General features: G+C 40.3%; 1 protein-coding gene across 1 annotated transcript in view; it reads right to left on the reverse strand.

Moving 5' to 3' along the window:
- Window positions 1-250: 250 nt before the first annotated feature.
- EPHA4 (EPH receptor A4) overlaps window positions 251-21,160 on the reverse strand; it is a 136,677-nt gene continuing 115,767 nt past the window's right edge. The window contains exons 10-18 of the mRNA XM_034781093.1: window positions 19,771-19,884; window positions 19,369-19,554; window positions 15,130-15,191; window positions 14,413-14,622; window positions 11,693-11,842; window positions 8,708-8,901; window positions 6,095-6,250; window positions 4,951-5,812; window positions 251-1,828 (exon numbers count right to left, since the gene is read on the reverse strand). Of these exons, the coding sequence (XP_034636984.1) occupies window positions 5,698-5,812; window positions 6,095-6,250; window positions 8,708-8,901; window positions 11,693-11,842; window positions 14,413-14,622; window positions 15,130-15,191; window positions 19,369-19,554; window positions 19,771-19,884 (1,187 nt within the window). The 3' untranslated portion in view covers window positions 251-1,828; window positions 4,951-5,697. The remainder of the gene's footprint in view (window positions 1,829-4,950; window positions 5,813-6,094; window positions 6,251-8,707; window positions 8,902-11,692; window positions 11,843-14,412; window positions 14,623-15,129; window positions 15,192-19,368; window positions 19,555-19,770; window positions 19,885-21,160) is intronic.

Below are 21,160 nucleotides of genomic sequence, written 5' to 3' on the forward strand. Positions count from 1 at the left end.
AACATTTAACTGCAATTTGACTGTGCTGGGTTTGCAATGCACACTTCTGCTCCCTGACTCCTTGATAGTGTTGTATGGTTTCTGCCTTCAGCACAACTACATGAGCTTCCCCCGCATCTCAGCTATATTGATCTTTAATTTATGGTTCATGAGAGCACGTAACATTATTTTAATAATGAAAATAAAGGGGCCAGGAGAGAAGGAGGAAATAGAAGTAACTCTGAGACATTTCTTTATGGCTCCATCCAATGTATGTTTGACTGATTGCTTGTCCTGCTATAGCTTGCTGTGCTGTATTGTGCTACCTCAGTAGACATCAGTCCTCTGCAACCAGAAAAAAGGTGGAGCAAATCTGTCGCTAAATTCAAAATGTGGAATGGCAGCACATTCACCAGACTCTAGCATACAGCTACACTCCAAGGATAGTTTACAGTAAATAAACAGTGAACGCTCCACACTCAGTAAACTTTTCTAGATAGTACCGGTAGGTTGTTAGCACTGGTCTTTGGGCCACAGAAATTACCTTGTTTCACCTATCCTTTGGCTATGGAGACTAGGAACATGACAAACTTTTGCAACCCTTTTGTTAACAGCCATAATCGTAAATGTCTCTTGTGATTTAATTTCCTTAACTGTTGCTGGGAGAAAATGAAGTATTTGACTGTCAGCTACAGGACACACGGTTCTCACAGCTGGCACACTGAGCAATGTGCTTCTGTGAATGGATAAAAATTGCATATATTTGTTTGCATTCAACAAGTCTTTAAAATCTTATTTTTGCAGATAAAAAAGGCTACATAAGAGTTCAGTTCAGGGTTACCAGTGGACGGATACAGGCATTGTCGCCTGTCAACTTTTCATCAAGAAACTGGTGTTTTTGATCATGAACAGGTCTTGATAAGAATAAGTGATATTGATGGAAAGCTTTATCACCGTTATGGATCTTATTATTCATCACTCCACAACTTAAGTGAAAGTGTCCCTGTTCTAGGCTGCAGAACCAGTCATTAAGGTTAGTGTGGCAGCTATAAAATACATTTACAGATACAGAAATTTAAACTTTTTGTGTGTGTGTGTTTTCTTGCTACTGTTGCAGACATCATCTACTGGCATGCTTTCTCATGTAACTCTTCGACTAGCAATGGATGGAATCCAGAGCTTCCAGAGATACTTTCGGCACATTCACAGGCAGTTCTACACATGCAGTGATGCAGACGCACGCAAACACACACACGTACATTTGGAAGAGATAAGAAGTCTGTTACCCATTCTAAGAAAAAAAAAATATATATATATATTTATATCACTGCAATGGCACATTTTGTGTAAAATGTCACTTCAGCAATGTATATAGGCAGCTCACGTGAACTGGGTTCTGTGTCGCGGCATCTGACTGGATGTCCATGGTAATACCTGTAGTGCTCTGTCACTTGCACTCAAACAAGATGCAGCAGTGACATGCGGAGGGTACGGTGCGGGGGAAAGGGGGAATCAAAATATATAAATAAAACCATAAGAAGGAAGAAGGGGGGGGGAAGTCCCAGAAGTCTGAAGGGCTTTGATACAGTACATTCTTCAAATGACAACTGGAGAACAGATATTGAACCTTAGAGTCTTTTTGTTTTGTTTCAATGCAAAAAGGGAAATTAAAAGTCCCCACTCTTCAGGGACTGATTCCACTTATTGAGTGTCTGTGTTCCCCAGAATCAGTGCTGGTGAAGCAGGGCTTGTGGAATCTGGAAGGCTTCATGTCTGGTCTTTTGTTCTCCCACGGTCAATATGATCAATAGGAAAGGCTGTGAGGCCAAGGAAGCAGAATCTATTTTCCCTGTAAAAAGGAAACAGGAACACATTAGACCAAATACAAACTCCTGGACGAAGGCAGATACAACAGCACCTGGACAGCAGCCATTTGGATTTCCTAACAAAGTTGCCACTTCATTTACCCTTAGGTAAGGAGGTTCCCTGCCCAAATAGGCAGGTGTGGGAATTGGCCAGTTTGCACAAGCGCACAACTGTCTTATTTTTTTTCCTTTTAAATTACACTTGTATGATTATTATCTGTATTTAAATGTGAAGACAACATTCTGGCTCACTGAACAGTTTAAAGAAATAATGTAGAAAGGAAAGGCTCCTTAAGGCACAGAATTTCCAATTGACTGTGTTCTATGTGCACTGCTCAGAAATGGTAGTACTAATGGAAGTCCAACCACTAACAGTGCCTTCTATTACTCAAAAGCATGTCACTGTGTCTTCCCGGAGCAGTAGAGTTAATCCCACAAATCACAGCGAGGTGTGAACAATAGAGGATCTCCAAATGCAATGGAAGGAACAATTCCCACAGAGAGAGGTGGTGTAAATGGTTTATATTAGCAGGGGAACAGAGAACCACACCAAAGCCAATTGCGTATGTGCGCGTGTGTGTCAGCAGCACGGATCAACACTGCATTTCCTTGTAGCCCTGACCCACTATGCCAATTCCACAGTGGCAAGCAAAGGTGTGTTCAAGTGCTTATTATGATGAAATGATGAATCCTGGACTTATTTGCAGGCAACGTTAACTGGGTAACGTGGGTAGGTCCAAAAGAATTAAAAACACTACCAGCAGGTGGGGAAAATGACTTCCAAACGAAACAAAGGGGCTTTTGTTTCAGAGTGGACGGAAAGTACAATTCACATGTATATATGAAGAATTCCCACTGGAATTCAGGAGCATCTTGTTGGCTAAGTTAATGACAGTTTAGCCTGCCAATGACCAGTACAAAGATCAGCGTGTGCTTCGGTGTATGCAATTTTCTACTAAAAAAAACCATGCAAATGTTTAAAAATAAAAAAGCTCATGGATTTATCAGGTCAATTTAGTGAAGTGAACTTCTTTTGTAACCCTTTTTGCTAAGAAGCTTTCAGTTCCCTTGCAGCATAACTGACACCCTGCAGTTTCCTAATGCAAAGTCCTGAGTGGAAACAACTTTCATTAAAAAAAGAAGGATAAATGGCTAGAGCAGTAAGCTATGTAGCACTGCCATTGTTCTTATTGCTTTGCATCAGATCAGCAGGATAAAGATAACTGACACTTTTTTAGTGAAGAAAAAACACCATCTTCCATTCAAGTCCTCTCTCTACTACCCCTTCAGTTTTACACAGACACACACACACACACACACACACACAGCTCTCCTCCAGTTAAAAAATGTTCATGTCCTTGTTCATTCACCACTCTCATTTGATCACAATGAAGTTATGTTGTGAGTAGCAGCACTTCGCAATTTTCATATTAAGAAGAAAATATTGAAATACTCTGACCTTATTGTTACTAGATGCCAATCTCATAATTCTCCAAATTGTCCAGAGAATTGGGTACATTTTGTTTTTATTTAAAAGATAACCTTGACTTTCTATAACAGGTTTGCAGCAAGGGGAAGCTAAAATGTCTCTGAACTGAACAAGGGATATTTGCTGGGAAAGTACAAATGTCAGATCATTCAAATGAATCTCCAGGTCTTACATCCTCCAGCAAAATAATGTTAAAACATGATGGTCTAAGTAGTTTTTGAAACAAATCTCAAATTTCTCCCAAACAGAAAAGCTCTTATGAGTAATGTTGCAAAAAGGTTTTTACTAAGTTGTGATGATTTTACAGGTCCCGAATTTAGGATCCCACATTCTGAACAACTTGCTTTCAGAATAAGCTGGGGCCTGGGGATTGGGAAGAAAGCTAGTGGTTCAAATCAGCAAGTTATTGTTACAAGTGACAAAAAATGATGAGAATGACTTAGTTGATATGGCAAGTTTGACTTGTTCAATCAAGTCAACTGTTTCGGATTCAGAATAAATACAGTGACTTTAAACTTCAACATATCAAGCTCAGTTGTTTTTTGAAGCTGCTGTCAGGTGTAGAGGTGGACCAAAAGCAGCTGTGACCTGTGAGATGATCTCATCATTTTTGAAATGTGAAGTTCACACTACTAAGTCTGTTATTCACAAAACTTTGCAAATCAATGCTCAGGGGCATGAAAGTCCTCTTCTCTACACCTCCACATCAAAGCACAAATGGGTCTGCTACTTAGGTACACTAAGGTCTGGCAAGGTATTACTGCTCTGGTAGTATAAAGGGAGTGTATGTGTAATTTATGCCCAATATAATGCCTCTTTAACTGACAAAACAGTGTTAATGGATCTTAATACAAATAAAATTCAAGCCCAAATATGTCTGGAGCGCTCTTGATCTCACCAAACTGAATCCCCATGTGATCAAACAAAAATGCAGGGATCTCCTAGACTAGAGTAACTTTGTTTGATGTGTAGCCATCACTACACACTAACTCACATGTGTGCAAAAGGAAGAAAAAAATGCCTGTATAATTCCATTTTACTCCATCTTGGTCACATCACAGATGTGACAGCAGAGACTGAACTTCAGCCTAAAAGAAGGTCAGAGGGTTTGCTTTGATTGTTTTACCTAAGTGGGTTATATCATGTTTCCAAAGACCGAGGGAAATCGTATATCAGTGGTTCCCCTCTAATGGCACATTTACCAATACTGGTGCTTTTAGGCATTAGTGCTTGTTTCTCTGTTTTCCCATCACTACTGTAGAGTACAATCCTTCACCCACCAGTGAGAAATCAACAGGAACAGGGTCAGGCTCTTCATGATGTACCAACACCATCTACTTCCCATCATCTGTACATATTCCAACCCACAACTGAGCTTGCAAGCGAGACTAAGGTTTGGAACAGCCTAATTTCCATTGTCAGTGAAGACTGCATGCAACTGAATGTGACGCAGTAGGAACAGTTGAGCTTAGTCTGGCAAACTAGTACAGGTTTATCCAAAACAGTCGGGAACCACAATCCTACATGCATTTTCTTCCACACAGTATTTACAGGTGACAGTATAGTTTGAAAAAATAAAAACACCAGGAATAGAATGGAGGCTATACTTTCACTGACCTTTTCAGTGTTGCAAGAGTGATTGCTCCTTCAAAGGGGAAAGGGATGTGAGTCTGGAAGTTTCACAGTCAAGATTGTCACAGCTGACTGTCAGTAAGATGTTTGCAAAAGATTTACAGATTTACAACTCAGTATGGCACAACAACAGCCAATAACAAATCCCCCCAGAAGTCCAGTAATCCTCAAGGTGGGTCATTCCCGATCTCACCCTGTAAATGGGTAAATCACTAATTGAGAGGCACTGATCAGCCAAACAATATTCTCATTGAGGTTTCTGCACGGTATCAGTGACACGCTGAGTCTGCAGAAAATATCCTGGGGTAGATTCTTCGTTCCAGTGAAAGATGCACAACCACGGTTTATCCCACAAATAAAATACTGTGGTTGTAACCCCCAGGTCATTGGGGGAAGGAAGAATAATTATTTTTTAAGCACAGTATCTGGCAGCAAACACAGCATCAAAACTTGAATGTGACGTTATATTTATATAGATACATGTATTTTACATATCGTTGATCAACAGAAGATTATTCCAAGAAACAATTTGTTCCAGGTCTGGTTTAAAATGACGGCTTGTCATTTTGGTAGGACCCGCTCCCCACAGTTCCAGCAATCTGTACATCAAGCAATGCTGCAGGTCTTTATTTCAAAGGGCAAGGAGACGAAGTAAAAAAAGTGCAGTTCTTCAATTAAAGTGCATGGATGAGGTAAACTAATTTCAAGAGTTTGAGTTTATTCAGTATTGGCTCAGACGGGAACCATTCTGCCGTGCATCTGTTGCATTTGGGTCCGCATTGCCTGGACGCTGCTCAAAATCTTGTTCTGGTGCGCAACGGTGGTAATCCCAATTCTCGTCAGATCACTGATTAAAACAAGAAAAGAAGCAGAGGACTGAGAACTTGTGTTAAATGCTGACGCAAAGCAACATATGAGAGTCAACCACATGTAATACTGCAAAAGCAAGGCAGATGTATAGAAATGTTTAATTAAATAACTGAAGGCATTGTGGAAGCATTTTAAAGTTCTACTCCATCCAAATGAAAGGCATTCCATTCCTTTAATGAGCGTAATGATATGCAGCACAAAGCAAAAGAAGCCGATTAAATCCAGATTTACCAGTTTTTGTTATATGCTGAGTACTTACTCCTGGTTCATATGTACCACAGCCTCTAGGGTTGTATAGCCAGCAGCTGTGAAGTTATCCTTATATCGATCCATTTTAATGGCCTGAAGCCAATCCCCAACAGAAACGACGGCTGAGAATTCCGGAGAACTCGGATCCAACAGGGCAGTGTTTGGCCTAGGAACAGAAAATACATGGGCAGATAACAGGTATTAGCTGGTTAACAGAACAAAGTTTAAGCTCCACAATGATTATGCTGTGACTAGACAAAACAGACCATCCGTTCAAATAAGGGCGGCATGTTGCCTGTAACTAGTAAAAACTGGGGCTTATGTACTATAAAATGTAACCAATGGCAAATTTAGCAAGCATATAATAACAGGCCAATTTGCCCTAAGAATGAATTTGATCCCAGGTGTGTATTGTTACCTTCAGTTGTAAATCAAATCTTTGTGCCCTTTATAGTTTAAGCCCCAGATGCAACAAAGGTCATGGAAAACACTTTGTGCTCAGCAAACAATGAGGTCCTGAATGCTGTAATATGTTCAGGCTACTGTGTCTGTATCCTGCATACAGCAATTCAAGCACTTGCCAAATTTGCATATGTCACACCTCAGGTTCAGCAACTATAGAAACACTACTGAAGTATGAGCAGAGAAACTGTGAGCTCAGAACCTGCCAGGCTGGATTGGAGCTCAAACCTCAGGGAGAGTTCAGCTCAGGCAGGTTTCTAGCCAGGTTTGCAAGCAGGCTCAGTGCGTTCAAACAAATTCAGGACAGCAGGGAGTTAATCCCCTCTTTAATCAATCCATTCCTGATCAGCACGTGTGCAAGGATTGGTGGGAATAATGGTAGCTTTGATCTTTGTTTGCTCTGTGGAATGTGCTTCTTATTTTCCATTGTAGAGATTCTGGAATAATTATTTTAACAAATTCAGTGCCCATTTAATAGCTCATTTATTATTTTATGTATTTTTGAAAATTGCAATGTTTTTCATTAAGCCACTGTAAATTACTACCATATAGCTAAACAAAGCAAATGCCAACTTGATCATTTATTTTAAAATGCACAGCATCAAAGACTAGGTGTTCTGCAGTGCTGTTATATATTGTCCAGAGGGATAGGGTTCACGTTGGTAGCACTTAACACAACTTTTACCATACTTTTTTACAGTCTGTTCAGTGCCCCTTTTCATATTATATATAATGCATACACAACAATTTGCAGTCTATTATCAGTCTCACTGTATAAAGGCATACACATATATTTGTTCGGATTTCATGCTCCAAGGAAAAAAAGGCTACAAATGGGATTTGGACGCAGGGAGAAGGGACACACAACAGGCTGTAAACTATTGTAATAACTAAATGTAGTCAAAGACATGTTATCTGTGAGTTGGAATCAAATCAAGTTGGAGGAGATTAAACAGTTGGTATTATGACTCTCTCCTTCTTAAATTATTTAAACCACAGAGGTGGATACACACGCCAGGCTACAGCTGCAATTAGGGCAATCTGGAGGAAGTGTGGTGATAGTGGCCTCAGAGGGCTAATAACCTGTCTTTGGTAATGTAAATGGTAAGCAATAGTCACCGAGGGATCCACTAGTTTAAAAGTGAAAAACAGCTTTTTCCATTATGCTGGCCTGCCAGCGGCTGAATCAGGAACTGTCTGGCCTCTGTTATTGCTCCACTGATTCAGGGAGACTCATTCCAGGCAGCATAGAGAATATATATCTTATTTCCTTTCTGTTCAAGGATCGGATCAGGTTTAGAATTTTTTTCCTCCACCCTCATTCTCTGCTAATTTTCTTCTCCCTCCAGACCCTTCCACTTATTCATTTCAAGCAGGCTTAATTTTGCTTTAAAACCAGACAAAAACACTCTCAAATAAAGGTCCAGATCCTCAGCTGGTGTTAACTGGTGAAGTTCCATTGATTTCGAGAGTTCCACTGATTTGCACCACTTGAATATCTGGCCCCAAATAAAGATCTCTTTAACAGCTTTGAAATTTTCTTTGCAACATGACACAGAATCAGTACAGACATGAAACTCTGTCTTGCCACAAAATTAAATTCAAATTCACATAATAATTAATCCACACCTTCGCTGTGCCCACAAGGCTTTGGCTGTAATGCTGTAACGCTCATTTGAAAATCCTACCTAGGGTTTATAAAACTTGATGATGTACTTTTCCCTTTAGCAAACCAGGTCACTCCTGCTAGTTACATTGCACCGAAGCAGACCCCTTCAGGATCTTTTACTGAAAAAAGAGAGACTCAGCATGTCTTGTTTTGTCAAGAAAACATCACTTGATTGCATCAGATCTTTTCAAAGCCACCCTTAAATCTATGTTATAAAAATATTCGGCGCTGGTAGGATAAAGCAATTGCTTTCCTTATTCAGTTTCTGCTTTCACAGAGCCAGGAGCATCTGGGCCCCACAGTGCGGTTGGATGGAATGTCAGAATAACCCCATTGGGAAACAATCTTCCGCTGGGTAAAAAAGGCTGTGCAGTCTAGCAAGCACTGTGAGGCATATCTTAATGTGAGCACAGAAGTTTAGGTGAGTTACAGCTTGCCTGTCACCTCTAATATATTCCCTCATAGATCACCATTAAAAAAAGCACAGCTGACCTGGAGTTCTCAGTGCCTGTCCTCTTCAAGCTGTTGGGGTTGCGGATGAGTTTGTCCAGCATGTTGACAATCTGTCCAAATTTAGGCCTGTCGCTGCGTTCCTTCTGCCAGCAGTCCAGCATCAGCTGATGGAGAGCGATGGGGCAGTCCATTGGGGGTGGCAGGCGATACCCTTCCTCAATGGCTTTAATAACCTACCCACAGCACCATTAAAGAACAGTTAAAGAACTTCACAGACTGTAGCTGTGTATAAACCATTCTAGGTTGACCCTAAGCCTGGAAACAAACCCACAACAAAATGAAACAATGTTGAAAATAAAATTCAAACTCAAGCTGTTGTTGAGGCCTACCTATTCTCACCATTTCCTTTTGCGAATTCAGAAATTAATTAAGATTTAAAGCCAGAGGAGATGAGCACATTTAGGGAACATCTGTGGTGCAGGGAAGACAATCACATGCATTTCAAGCTCATAAGTGGCGATAAATATCACAAACATTTATTGCATTAGGTATGGCTTCTGAAGCCCACGTCTTCAAAGATGTTGCTCATTGACGAGCCACACACAAAAATAACACAGATGAGGAGGATCACTGTATTTCAGGAAAACAGTGGGGCCAGAGTTAAGCTGCTGGTTATCTTGGATAGGGGTGAGAAGGAGCAATGCCACAGCAGGAATCCTGCAGGAATTTCAGCCAGTTCTGAGGACTGCACCTCAGTGCTAGAGCTCCCCCCACCCTTTCTCAGGGTGCAGCCTGTGCTCCCCCTCCTCTTGAGCTATCTCAGCTCCACTAGCAATGCAATCTAGCACAGGGCCTGTTCTCTCTCCCTGGTTGTGACTGGTTGACATGCAAAGGGGAAGGGAAGTCTCCTTCCATCCTCTTCCTCCTCTTGCACATCCCCATCTGGACAGTCCCGATCTGGTCTATTGTGTCAGATAAAGTGTGCAGCTTACCTGTAACTATTAACAGCATGCAACCTGATCCAAACCCTGACTCTATGCAACTACCTCACACCCTCTGTAAATATGGCTCAATACTATCCAAGGGCAGTTTGGCAATCTATGTGGTCATTCCAAGATCCTGTTCTTACTAGATGGTACCCACACCACAACCCTTTCCCCCATCACAGCTGGAACTAATGGGCACCCTTGTTGGCAGACTTAGCAGAGAACAAAGATCAATACTCCAGTAGACTGAATTATGCTGTTACCCCTAGAGCTGGTCCCCAGAACAGTGGCTAAGACACAATGCCTGACAGTCTGGAGATGCTTGCACTGCTTCTGACCATTCAGAGAATAAGGAGAACTAGTGTTGCCTGGGCAGTCAATCTAGTACTTTTCACAAACCACCCATCACCACTGCATTGTCTTTCCTTGCCTATGTAATTCTCTATGTATGAAGTGAGCTGCACAACACTTTTTCCTTTAGGATCCACAGACAATACCACAGCTACCTCACCAGTTTTTGGATCTATCTTGACCCATCAGACAGGGAAGGCATCTGCAAACCCACTTCTGTATTGCTCTGAATTACCTACCATTGCTAATGAAAATACATTGTGTTTCCAAGGTGCATCTGGTGCTTTGTTTTCTTGTAAAACCTCTATGACTTCCTGTTGATACAGGAGGGCAAGGGCAGGGTGCCAGAGGAGATGTCCACATCAGAAGGAAATGTAATTAAATTCCCTTTTTTAGATTAAATGCCATCCACACGTAAATGCTCTTTGAAAATGTTCAGCTCCATATAAGAAAGTGGATGACTTGTAAAATGCTATTTAACTTCCCACCTTTGACTCCATGACCATATATTCCGGTTAACTTTTTCCCACTCCTTTATTTGCTTATAAAACCCTTGGGAAAGGGATTATGGCCAGCCCATGTCTCATTTTCACAGGAAATATTTGTTTTATTTAGTAAAAATTCTATTAGTGCAGACCCTTATTAGTATTATTATTAAAGAACCCCTCTGAAACAGCAGCCATTGTGTGTACTCTCCCTTGGAATAGGATGAAGTAGTCCAGATGGTACTGTTAAAAGGGACTTGCATAATTTAAGAACAATCGTTTAGTGAAGCTGCTTTTTAATGTCCTCTTGGGGCAACTATTCCATTGTCAAGGGATGCTTTGAGTGATAATCACAGTTATACCTTGTATGTGTTGCTCTGAATATTGTAAAAGAAATAAAATTATATGAACAACAAATACTAATAATTTCAAGTATACTAGGGTTTGGGAAATTAATTCTTAATGGGAAGCACCATAAATTCAAGTGTTTTTCCCAATAACCCTCAGTGAAATTGAAGTTTAATATTAATATTCACATTGTCCTTCTCTTTTTAACATAATTATTTCTGAAATGTTTTAAATGAGAATTTATGAACATTTCAGCTCCACTCCTCACTCTTCTATTTCCTTTAAAACTGTTTATAATTTTTTTCTAGAAATTATAACACATTGCAGAAAGTATAGAAGTAGAGTGATAAACAACATGTAGACTCTGATTCAAGAAAACGTTTAAGCACACACTTCACGTTAAACATGCGGCTACATTCTATTGACTTTTAATGGGACTTAAAAACTTGCTTAAGTGCTTTTCTGGATAGGGATCTTTTTGGATCACGGTCATTGTGTTTTCTGGAATTCACCTAATCGTGGGTTCAGAAGAGTGCCTCATCTAAGTCTACAATCTAGTATAGCTCAACTTCATACAACACTTGCAATAGATGCGCAAATAGATCAATTACAGGTCACTTGTGGATGCAGGGGACCAGGCTTGATGAAGCAAGGGTCTGATCCAAAATGGAAACTTTTATTTAAGGGCCTGATCTTGCAAAGGGACACACATGGGCAAAAGAGTCCATCCAGGCTACTCCTTTTGCAAAATTTGGGCCTAACACATCACCACCACACTGGGATTGCGAGGAAAGAAGAAAAAAATTGAAACAAAGAGGAAGAAAAAAATAAAACAACATCAGAAAGGAACTCACATCTTGATTGGACATATCCCAGTAAGGTCTCTCTCCATAGGACATCACTTCCCACATTACAATGCCATAGCTCCACACATCACTAGCTGATGTAAATTTACGATAGGCAATTGCTTCTGGTGCAGTCCACCTGATAGGAATTTTGCCACCCTGATAAAAACAGAAGAAGACCGAGGCTGGTAAGCTACTGGACTGATGCTTCATGTGGATGTCACTGTTCTATGTCACTGGCTTCAAAACTGCAAGACAGAGCCCTGGAGACAGATGCCATCCATCTGTTTTCTTTAGTCACAGGGATGCAAATAAGTAAATTGTTAAATGTATTTTTATCAGCCCACTGCCAGATTTATGCTTAGGGCTACACTGAGTATGGGAAAAAGCCAGGAGTTTATAATGCATATATTAGAGGATTAGTATACAAAACAAATAAGTACACACTGGTAGTGCAAAGGCTTGATTATTTTCTTGCTTGCCCGTCTGACCTACTTGTCCCAGCTCCAACGAAGTGGGGTTATAGACTTTAAATTTTTTTTTCCAGAATAGTGAAATAAAGAGAAGATCAAGCTGTATCAAATACTGTGATTTTCCCTATGGACAATATCCCGTACATTACTCAGAAGTAGAGTAAATCAGCTTTCAGGCTGCTACAGTCAGTATAGGAACAGTTAAGTATAGTATCATGTAACAGGACCACTTCTGATACCAGCTAACTTTGGGGAGAGCTTTTTTTAATTGCATTTTTTTGAAGTAAGCACAAATAAAAAGGCTCGGGCACCTGAATTGGGCCATTGGGGTTAGTTAATGTTTTAAAAAGAACTCCATCCCATTTATCTGATTTTGCCTCAAGTGATGCTGTGCCAGAGATTTCTCCTTTTGTTTATGCTAATGCACAAGGTGTTTTTAATTGAGCTTTAGGTTTCCTGCAGTCCCATCTGGGAACACTACTGAAAGTTGAACAGAGATGTTTTTTCTTCTTTGTTATAATTTATGTTGTTGAGTTTCTTTTTCTTTGCAGTTTCTGGAGACACCTTTTGTTCCTAACTGCTTGTCCTTTGTCTCTGTTTACCTGGCTGATAGTTTATTGTCCTTTGTGTGTCTGTCAAGTGTTTCGTATGGGGCTGTTCCAGACCCCGTAGAAAGCAATGGGAGTCTATCCACTGACTTCAAAGGGCTTTAGATAAGGTCCTATGTGAATGCATATATGCATTAGTATGTCTATTTTGTTTGTGACTACATGCTTTAGGATGCTTTCACTTCAATGAGCTAGAATCCTGATGGGGAACAGAACGGACAATTATGTTAACATAGGACAAGTGCTTTTAAAAAAAAAAAAAAAAAAATCAGTTCACTGTATTATCTATGACCGTGAAGCAAACTCCCTTCTTCTGTCAAACACAGATGTATGGACATGGCTTATATGCGCTTGTTATTTTAAAAATTGTCAGTATGCTCAACATTTTTTTAAGCTGCTCGAGTACAGTGGAGCTCATCCAAATGTTCCCGGCACTTCATTACTGATACTAAAAGAAGACAATGTACTGTAATGCAAATTACATTGATTCACTGCAGTTTACTCAGAGAAAACAGAGTACTATATTTGCACTCACTAAATTCAAAGGGAGGCTTTTCAATAGTTTCTGTCTTGCCCTGGTATATTTGTCTATACTTTTATTTGCTTGAATACAGTTTTCCAGACTTCTGTTTCAGACCCCCTCTCTCAGCACCCTTATTAGTGGGAAATACCAGGGTTGGCCAGCGTTTAATACTACAATACTACATAAGTCTATCTTTCCCCACAGTGAACTGTGAATTCATTAAAGGATGAGTATAGGGATTAAACCACAAAAATTGAGTACTGCAGACAATCTCTGCACTCAGAAGAACAGATGGAGAATGGCAGATATTTAAAAATGAAACAACAAGCAATTAAAAAAAGACTTTATAAAATCTCTAACTTTTTTCCTGGTGCATGTTAATTTCAAAGGTGTTGGTAATGGTCAGAATATTGTTGGTGAGCAGCAGTGTTGGTATCATTACATGCAGAATACTAAAACTAGGATAGCAAAATTAGTAGCACTATGCTGCTAAAATTCAAATGGTATTACATATCTACTCCCCACTTTTTCAGATTTAAATATTCATTTGCTTATTATTAGTAATGAACAGAAAACCTTCATCATGTAAATGGTCTTTGTAATTTATCAGGCAGCTACAGCATAAACTGCTTAGGGGTTGGACATCTGGAGAAGTTCTTTAATCACACATAGAACAGAATCCATTTTAGGGACAGGAAGAGGCCGTCCACATCATCAAGGCCCAGATTCTGCAAACACTTAAGCACACACCTATATATGCACACATGAGTAGTACCACTAAATTCAATGAGACTATCCACATGCAAAAAATTAAGCACTTGCATAAACATTTGCAGGAGTAGGACCCAAAACCCTAATTCCTGGTCTCAAGTTCCTGTCACCAACTCCTAGTACACTGAAGGCACCTAATGAAGACAATGGGCTGGAACTTAACAGAGGTATATTGATGTAGCTGCATTGACATCAATGGATCTACAATGATTTACACTGGCTGAGATCCTGGCCCACTGTACACTTTTATGTAATGAAACAGGTTTTCACGTGTGCCTGAGATTATTTAAAAACAAAACAAAACCAAAAAGCAAAACCACTTTGTAGGGAAGAAAAGGCCCTTTCCTGCCTTACCCTAGTAGTATAGGCTGCTTCAGGATCATCTTCCAGGACACGGGACATGCCAAAGTCAGACACCTTGCAGACCAAGTTGCTGTTGACTAATATATTTCGGGCAGCTAGATCCCGATGCACATAGCTCATGTCAGACAGATACTTCATTCCAGAGCCAATGCCACGAAGCATTCCCACCAACTGAATTACTGTAAATCTGCCATCATTTTTCTGCAGATGAGGAAGGGGGGGGGGAAAAATCACATAGCATTAAGTTAAAAGCTACATTACTGCCACAGCTGAAGCTGGCAAAGAGCACACCTCTAGATCTTCATCTTGTTTGAAATGAAATGCAATGTTATTTCCTCACCCTCCTGACTAGTGTCTATAATTCACCAGTAAAGTACAAACCCAGAGGTTTTGTCATTGCTTCCTGTGATGTATGGAATATATCCAGTTTTAATGAATCTACAGCATTGCAAGGCTTTCAAAAATGGAATAAATCAAAACTGCTTCCTATTAAACATGGATTATTTAAGAGCCTACATTTCAAATGTTACATCTACTCTGTATCCCTTCACACCAGCTAGATAAAGATATTAAAAAGTATTTCCCAATTACAAACATTATTAGGTTTATATTCTATATATCCCTCCCTCAACTAGAACAAGAATAAGGAATCAGAGAGTGTTTCCCTGTGTAAAACCTCTTTGGGTTTATTATAAAGCAATCACCTACCCTGAGGAAGGCATCCAAGGAGCCATTCTCCATGTACTCAGTTATGATCATTACCGGTTTACCTAGAGTTTGCAGAAAGAAAAAAACAATTCCTTGATGAACACCGATGTTAATGAGATAAAAATAGGTTGCACATGATTTTACTGCCAAGACACCTGTCTTGCACAATCTAATTTAATTTAAAAAGCGCCATTATGCCTCAGCTGTAGGGATCTGGAAAAGAAATATTATGGGACAAGGACATTTAAGGGTTCCATCTGGAAGGTTAACCCTTTGGGTGACTTGTTGACAAGGTCTTTAACTAAAGTGGCCTTGGGTCTCCAGGGAACCTATGAATGGATAATTGCTCGCTAAAGAAGTAGAAGGGAGGGGGAACCAGATAGAGCTGTTCAAATGTGAAAAATTGTTAGGATAATTAAATTCTTTGCTAGAATATGCATTTTCTTTTCGAGGCAGTCTCAGTGAGCACTTGGATCCTTTTTTCTTCTTTTGAAAAAATCAAAGCTTCAGGGGAGTGGAAAGCTGTCAGCAGCTAAAGATATTCAGATGCAGGTTGAGATTTGAGCATGCAAAATATAAACTCCTTTCCCCCCGTCCCCGACTTTCTCAGTCCGGAACCTGTATCCTGTATGTCTCGCTATTTCTAAATGAGCCTTCTCCATTTCCCGCATAAAATAAACGATTCAGTGAATTGTGTCAAATATTGGGTCAGATGCAGTAGCAGCACTCATCTTTCCATAGTGCAATAGGGAAAAGCTAACTTTAAGAAATGTAAAAAGAAATATTGGGTTACTGACATAGAATGGTGACTAGAAAAATGGCCTCTCTCATAATAATAATAATAATAATAATGAATAAATATGCACATATAGAATGCTTGACATACAAAGTTATATGGCCCTGATCCTGCAGGTGAGAAACCCCAATGATTTCAATGGACTAAGCACGCATCATGTTCAGACTCTGTGTTTGAAGGATTGAGGCCAATCTAATTACTCCTGTTTTAAAGATGTCCAATGAGAGGCATAAAGAGATTAAGTGATTGCCAAGCGCAGTCCCGTGAGAGGCTGTGTGAATTCTACAAGGTCAGCCCCTCAACCCCAACTGAAGTCAGAGACTTGGGATTGCTCAGCTCCTTGGAGGATCAGGCTCTACATAGTGGCAGTCAGAAACAGAAACCAGGATTCCTGCCTCTCTGCTCTAATCGTTAGACACACTGCTTCTTCCTTAAAAAAAAAAAAAAAAAAAAAAAAAAAAATAAAAAAATCCTGTCCCTGAGAACATTTACTTTGGTTTTTATACTGACAGGAACGGCTTCGAACAAGGGAATTTTATAGGGGAAAGAGGGTTCAACCAACCTGCGACCTAAACTGCAGATGCCTTCAATATAAAGATAGAGCTGAGTTGGCAAAAACGCACAACTTTTCCTTGCTCCATTCACCAGCAGTATCTGCTCAGAACAATCGACTATTAAAATTGGCCATCTGTGAAATATTTTAGCACTGAAAAGCTCCCATAATTATTTCTACATCAGTGCATTTTTCACTCAACAGAATGCCTCCCCCTTGTAATTCTGCCAGTGGTATGAAAAATCCACACCCCTGAGCGTTGTATCTAGGCTGACCTCCCACCCCCCATCCATGTAAACGGTGCTAGGTGATGCAAGAATGCTTCCATCAATCTGGTTAACAGTGTTCCTATAGCATAGAGAAACCCCCTTCCTTTGGTGCGTCTGCACTGTGGGGTTATGCCAGCAAAATTTCAGTGCCATAATTATGCCACTAAAGTTCCTGTTAACGTAGACGCAGCCTCCGATTCCTGATTCTCCTACCATTTTAGCCAATGCCAAAAACTCTCATTATCATGATCACATGCCATCTTTGCTCATGTAGACCAACATGTGTTTGAAATTGTAATCAGGCAGCTGGATACCTACTCATCTGATTTGCATGAACAAAGGTAAGCCTTGAGCAAAACAATTATGTGTGTGTGATCTTAAAAGCCTTGGCTGAATATTTGCATTCTTACAGGAAAAGGCTGGGATAAGATATCACTCCCCCTCCTTCTCCATACAGGAAAATTCACCTATCTGAGCATTCATCAGTAAGAATGGAAACCACTCTAATCCAATCTGCATATTTCCCCATTTAATTTACCCTTTGCAACTGTGACCGGTCATTCGACAGAACAAATACATCTAAATGAGTTTTAATTAACCTCCCTCAATCAAAATACACTTTGTCAATTTAAAAGAAAGGGAGACTCTCTTTCAGTGCATTAACACATAATTCCATTACTCAGGCGCTGCTTCAGTAGTGGAGAAGTGGGAGGGGGTGAGAGAGGCTGGGGAGGGAGCAAGTTACCATCATCTAGTCAATTACAAAAGTACTTGACTAGCAGCCAATAATACATTCGCACTTTCCTGCTTCCTCTCTTCCAACACTCCACCTCCACAATTTATCTTGCATTTTAGTTTTCAGTTTATTAAATGCATTAATTTATCACAATGTTCAGAAAACCTACAAGAGGAATTGAGATGAATGTCTTCTTAAGTAGCCCTGTTTACCAAACAGCAACAGCTCTGAGGTGCTTGAGCTGGCTGGTAAGCAGAAGCACTGCTTCCTGGGAGCCAGATGACAGGACACACTGGGGTCAGCCTACCACCTCCTCAGTGAAAATGTTAAATCATTTTAATTCGGTGAGAACTGCATTAGGCAAATGCCTCCAGTCATTTATAACTGTTACAGCTGTACTAGCTAAGGGGTTTTAGATCCTTGTTGGGATTCCAATACAAAGATCCCCCTGTTGCTTCTCTCTTTTCCAGAAGTGCTATGACAATCACTGTCTGTAGCAAACATATCACCACCTACTCAGAAACGCCCCCCCCCCCTTTTTTTTTTTAAGGGAACAGACCTGCAAAGGTATTTAATTATAATATTATCTTCTAATTAAAGTACTCAGACACTTAGCAAGGCCTGGTAAGCCATAGGCAATAGCAGTCTGAATGACTTTTTTTCCTTGTGGAACTTGTATTTAAAAGAAAACAATGATCTTCTATACTAATTATATTTCCAGTCACAGCAAATATCATGTACATTAGAAGAGGGGAATTCAAGGATATAAAAGAGAGAGACTTTCAAAGGCACAAATGGGAAAGTTAGGAATCCAACTTCCATTTGACATTCCAGAGGGGATGGGTGTCTAGCTGAGATCTTCCCTAAATGAAATATCCTTATTGTCACTGATTTTTTTCCACCCTTTAGCTCATTTCTAAAGTTAGTTCATTAAAAATTATGGGCTCTCCACTCTCACTTTAATCAGCCACTTTATTTCAATACCCAGAGATCTTTTTAATTAAATGCCATGCGTTCTCATTGCTGTGTGAAGGGTTGAATGCACAAACCCCATCACTCGCAACAATGGATGCAGAGGGTTCGTTCTGCTACTACACAGCACTGAAAATGAACCCCTAAATCTGAAGAATCCTCTACTTTTAGCACTCTGCAGATTGTTCTGCAGCTATTCTATGCACTGTATTTGGAGCACGGCCATCTTAAACAGTAACCACAGTCTCAGTGGTGCTTTATAAAGTCAGACCCACATGGGTCTCGCAGGTGTATTTCAGTTGTGGCTTGGAAACGGCATCTGTTGAGCTTTGTCATATTCTTATTGAGACAGAATTCAAAAACTAAGTAAATGCTAACAGGTTTTAAACAAAATAATCGACCAGGTGTTACTGTAAATGGAAGCAAAGCTATCAGAGTCATAAATCAGAGACAACATATATGCAAGTCTCTTACTAAAATAAAGACTACTTTATTTCAAAGACCTGCTCCTCACAGATATGCCTTGTACTTCAAAGCACACTGACACTGTAGTTCTGTTTTGATTTTTTTTAAAGTATTTAAAATACTTTGCTTACCATCTGCCTTCACCTATCTTGTAACAAGCAGCTCAGTCTAGCAAAGGTTTGAAAGATGCCTGCCTGGCATACCAAAAAAATTGCAATATTAATTCCCCTAAAAAATCTTGCACAAGCTGCATGTAGATAGGGTATCAGTTGAAACTATAAACCCATTTACAGCTGACAACAAGATTAATGACTCGTCCTCCACTGATTTCCTCCTATTAGCTATCAGTGGATCTGTTCCATCTGTCACTTAACAGGGGAAAAAAATATGCAGATTTAATTTCTCAATGACTTCCAAACTGGCCTTGTCACAGAAATGACCTACTTACATTTGGTAACTACGCCTTCCAAATGGATGATGTTGGGATGGTCAAATTGTCCCATGATGCTGGCTTCACTTAAAAAGTCCCTCCTCTGTTTGTCAGTGTACCCAGCTTTCAGAGTCTTGATAGCAACACAGATCTCTCTCTTTCCTGGTACTTTGAGACGTCCACTGCACACTTCACCAAATTCACCTGCAGGAAAAAGACCAAAGAATCAGCCATGAACATGAAACGTATGTGACCCTCTGTGGCCAAAATGTAATTGTCAATGCACTTCTGAAAGGTCCTGTTTGTTTTAGGGAGTTGTTATGCAAACAACAGTTAGATCTCAAGGTACCTAAACACCAATGAAAGCTATGCATTACAAAAACAGATTTACTGCACAAACACAGATGTCCTGAAACTTACCCACACCTATGACTTTTTCAATCTTTATACAGGAGGCATCGATTTCTTTGGCAAATTCCCGCACAGCTTGGTTTGGATCCTCATATGTAAAAGGATCTACATATGTTCTCACACCTGCAAGACAAAAATGCTTTATTTGATGTCACTGATCTACATGCTACTGAGCACAGAACATACAAGGAGTGAATTCTTAATGGTATACAGCAGCAAAAAAAGTGTCCAGTAAAGATTCACCATGTCGGCACTGACTGAATAAAGAAGAAAGGACTTTAGGAGATTCCAGTGTGCTTTATTTTTAAAGGCAAACATTTAATTTCCCATCTATTAAAACATAGCATCAGGCTTTTGACAGTGAATGAACTCCATATATCACTGAAATCGGTAGCAGGCCAACTAGCTGCCTGCAGCCCTGTGACTTAGGCCTGGTTTACACTACACAGTTAGGTCAATGCAAGGCAGCTTATGTCAATCTAATTATGTCAGTGTACACACTACAGCCTTGTCCCGCCAATGTAAATAACCTACTACGCCGACATAACTCCACCTCCGAGAGAGGTAGGGCTTCTGTCAGTGTAGTTAGGGGGCGCAGTGTCTGTTTAGATACTGCTCCTTACATTGGCTGTTGGCTATCTTGTCAATTTCATAGCTCCATGCTTCAGCTAGAAACCAGCTGCCCTTGGCTCCCTGTTCCCAGCTGGGTTGTGCCTACCTGGCTCCCCACTCAGGGAGCTGAGAAGCCCATGTCGCTGACACCCACCCCTCCAACCTCACTCCTGGCAGAGTATGGGGAGCCCAGAAGCCCAGGCTGCTACCTGGTGGGCAGCTGGGCTCCCGACGGCTCTCAACCCCCCACTCTGCCCCTCTTCAGTCGGTGGAAACGCTCCTAGTAAGGAGGTGCACCACCAATAGAGGGAGGGTAGTGTGGACATCAGCCACTACAGTAATTACTGTGGTGACCTAACATAGGTCAACTTTAATCTGTAGTGTGAACATGCCCTCAGAGTATGCATAACTTCCATTTTTGGGCCAGGGGAGTTCTGAGTTCAGACCCTAAGCTTGATCCTTTACTCAATAAAGCTAGAAACAACAGCATGTTCAATCACTGAGACTATATCTACACTACAGCGCTGTAGTGCTTGTGGTGGAGATGCTCTAAGCCAGGGGTTGGCAACTTTTCAGAAGTGGGGTGCCGAGTTTTCATTTATTCACTCTAATTTAAGGTTTCGCGTGCCAGTAATACATTTTAATGTTTTGAGAAGGTCTCTTTCTCTAAGTCTAGAATATATAACTAAACTATTGTTGTATGTAAAGTAAACAAGGTTTTTACAATGTTTAAGAAGTTTCATTTAAAATTAAATTAAAATACAGAGCCCCCCGGACCGGTGGCCAG

Source organism: Trachemys scripta, chromosome 9 (genome assembly GCF_013100865.1).
Source record: "Trachemys scripta elegans isolate TJP31775 chromosome 9, CAS_Tse_1.0, whole genome shotgun sequence".
In the NCBI taxonomy this organism is placed as follows: Eukaryota; Metazoa; Chordata; order Testudines; family Emydidae; genus Trachemys; species Trachemys scripta.